Source organism: Bactrocera latifrons, unplaced genomic scaffold, assembly GCF_001853355.1.
Source record: "Bactrocera latifrons isolate USDA-ARS-PBARC rearing strain unplaced genomic scaffold, ASM185335v1 scaffold_137, whole genome shotgun sequence".
NCBI classification, from domain to species: Eukaryota; Metazoa; Arthropoda; class Insecta; order Diptera; family Tephritidae; genus Bactrocera; species Bactrocera latifrons.
In genome coordinates, this window is record NW_017534819.1 from 824156 (window position 1) to 826527 (window position 2372).

The 2372-nt window shown below is 28.6% G+C and overlaps 1 protein-coding gene across 6 annotated transcripts in view; it reads left to right on the forward strand.

The window, feature by feature from the left end:
- Positions 1-2372, forward strand: part of LOC108965218 (protein NDRG3) — a 62059-nt gene that overhangs the window by 45675 nt on the left and 14012 nt on the right. The window contains exon 8 of one of the 6 annotated variants that reach the window (XM_018927460.1): positions 1560-2349. The exons of the other annotated variants lie outside the window; for them this stretch is intronic. Coding sequence (XP_018783005.1) covers positions 1560-1573 — 14 coding nt within the window. The 3' untranslated portion in view covers positions 1574-2349. Of the gene's footprint in view, positions 1-1559; positions 2350-2372 lie in introns of those variants that run through there. 6 annotated transcript variants of the gene reach the window in all.

Here is a 2372-nt window from a genome sequence, read left to right on the forward strand (position 1 = left end):
ACACGAGAAATCTCTGTCTAAATTTTGAAGCAAAACGAATGGTTGGTCTAATCATTTGTATAACTGTTTATTCAACTACCAGTTAGCTTGTAGGGCGAATATTGAAATTTGCTGTTCTTAGTCGGCGATATTTTCCAACTTCAMCGGTATGTTACTGCAAATATAGTCGAACTGCTTTATAGAAATATAAAAATAAAAAAATAAAAAAAATAAAAATATTTTGTGCCCATTTTATGTCAAAATTTCATTATTCTACTTATTTCTAATTAAAGTATTAATTTAAAAAATGTTTTCAAATGACGTTGTGCTGTAAGTTTTACTTTAATTTTTATAGGTATAATTCTTTACGTAAAATTGAAAATCTTTGAGGTCATTATATAGTCCGGTTTCATATAAAATTTATCCAACATAATAAGAATTATTTTGTTATTTTAGAATAATTTTTTTTGACATATTTAAAACAGTTTCGAATTTTAATTTTAATTACTTTTTAATATTTTTTCACCTATTTAAAACAGTTTTCGATTTTAGTATTAATTTATAACTAAAAATGTTTTAACCTACCATTGAGAGATCACTGAAATATTATATAGCGCTATTTCACGTAAAACATTATTATTTTTATTTTTTATCTGAAAAAAAATTAATATTAAAAATTGAAATTAAAATTTATTATTAAAAACCTTAACATTTAAATCTGCGCTGCAGCTCCTCAAAAGTTAGACAGTCATCTTCGTAATCACCAATCGATAACTCGCCCCACTCCATTATACCCAACATTGCTCAACGAAAGCCAATAATGCCTTTTATTTTTTCCGAATAAACTACAAGCTAAGATTTCACACACACCGCTCTCTCACGTTGTTTAATACAAAATACCAACGCTGTGAAGAAATTGAAATTTAATTTGGACATACAAATGTTTTCTTTTCTTTTTTCTCTCTTTTATATCTCCTTTTCAAATGTTTATAATACAAAACTTAATGAAAACCCACACACCAAATCATCCAAAAACAAACAAATTCAYGCTTCTAACCGCACATTACATCAAACTGCGTTGAAATATATTTGCATTCCAACAAAACGCCATCAACATGTGACATTCCAAACACACACACATGCAAATATGCGCCGTTTTTGAATGTTTTGGGTGTAAACTTTAAATTCTCAACCAAATCATACAAATTATAATTAACTGTATGTGTAATTTCTCTCATACAAATATGTTTTAATACAATTTTGAACTTTTTACTTTCAAACAAAACAAAAAAAAACAAAAACCGTGAAAACACGTGTGGTGTGTGTTCTAAAACGCGCGCTTTGCTCAACCAAATGTCTAAATTGCAAATACAAAAAACAAAAACATATACTTAAAACAACTTTATATACATTTTGTGGTATGTATGTATATTTTGATGTAACTTTGCTTTTTGTCGCAAAACTAACACCCTGTATAACAACAAAAACTCTTTAACAAATAATTTCCGCAAATTAAAYCGAAAATCCCGCAAATACCAACGCATTTTTGTTGCTTCGCTTTGCCCCACGCTCAACAACAGAGAAATCACAATAAAGAGTTAGATATGAAAACCTTTTGTCAGAAACAGAAATTTTAACTCTAGTATCACTGCTTGTTGTAATCTAGTATTAATATATGCATATCTGTTTGTGACGAGCGCATGCCTTGTCAACGGAAGCAGGCGTTGCCGCAGGGACACACTGAAACGCTGCCAACAAAAACAGAAAAAAAAAAAAAATGCAGTCAACCATAACTCTGAACGTCGAACTCTCGAATTCGCATTTGTATTAAACGTTTGGTGTAGTTGAAGCGATTGCGATGCGGTTATTTTACAGTCCAAAACGACGAGACAAAATTTACATAAACATTTGTTAATAAAAATTAATTACAAAACCCTAAACAAATAATTAAAAAATCACAATAAAAAAAAATAATAATAATGAGATGAACTTTTGCAGACACATTACCGTTAAAGTGGACTCATAAATAATGGCGGCAATCCGTTTCAGAAGCTTAGCATACTTGTAGTTTCCTCAATGCATATCGCACTGTCATGGTAAATGTAACCCCACTTCTTCTAAATATTTATTACAAAATATAAAAAATAATAAAAAATAAAAGCAAAAGAAATTATTAAATGAAACTTTCGTGTTAGTATGCATTATATAACCACACAATATAATTGTTTAATGTCTTACATAATTGTTATAAATWTTCATACATATGTACATATATATGTACGTATTATGAGAAATAAATAAGCATTCACTAATGAGGAAGACAATACTACAATAGCAAGTGACTTTTATTACGAAATCACTCTTCTAGGTCTATATTTGTGAAGTTTTTTTTT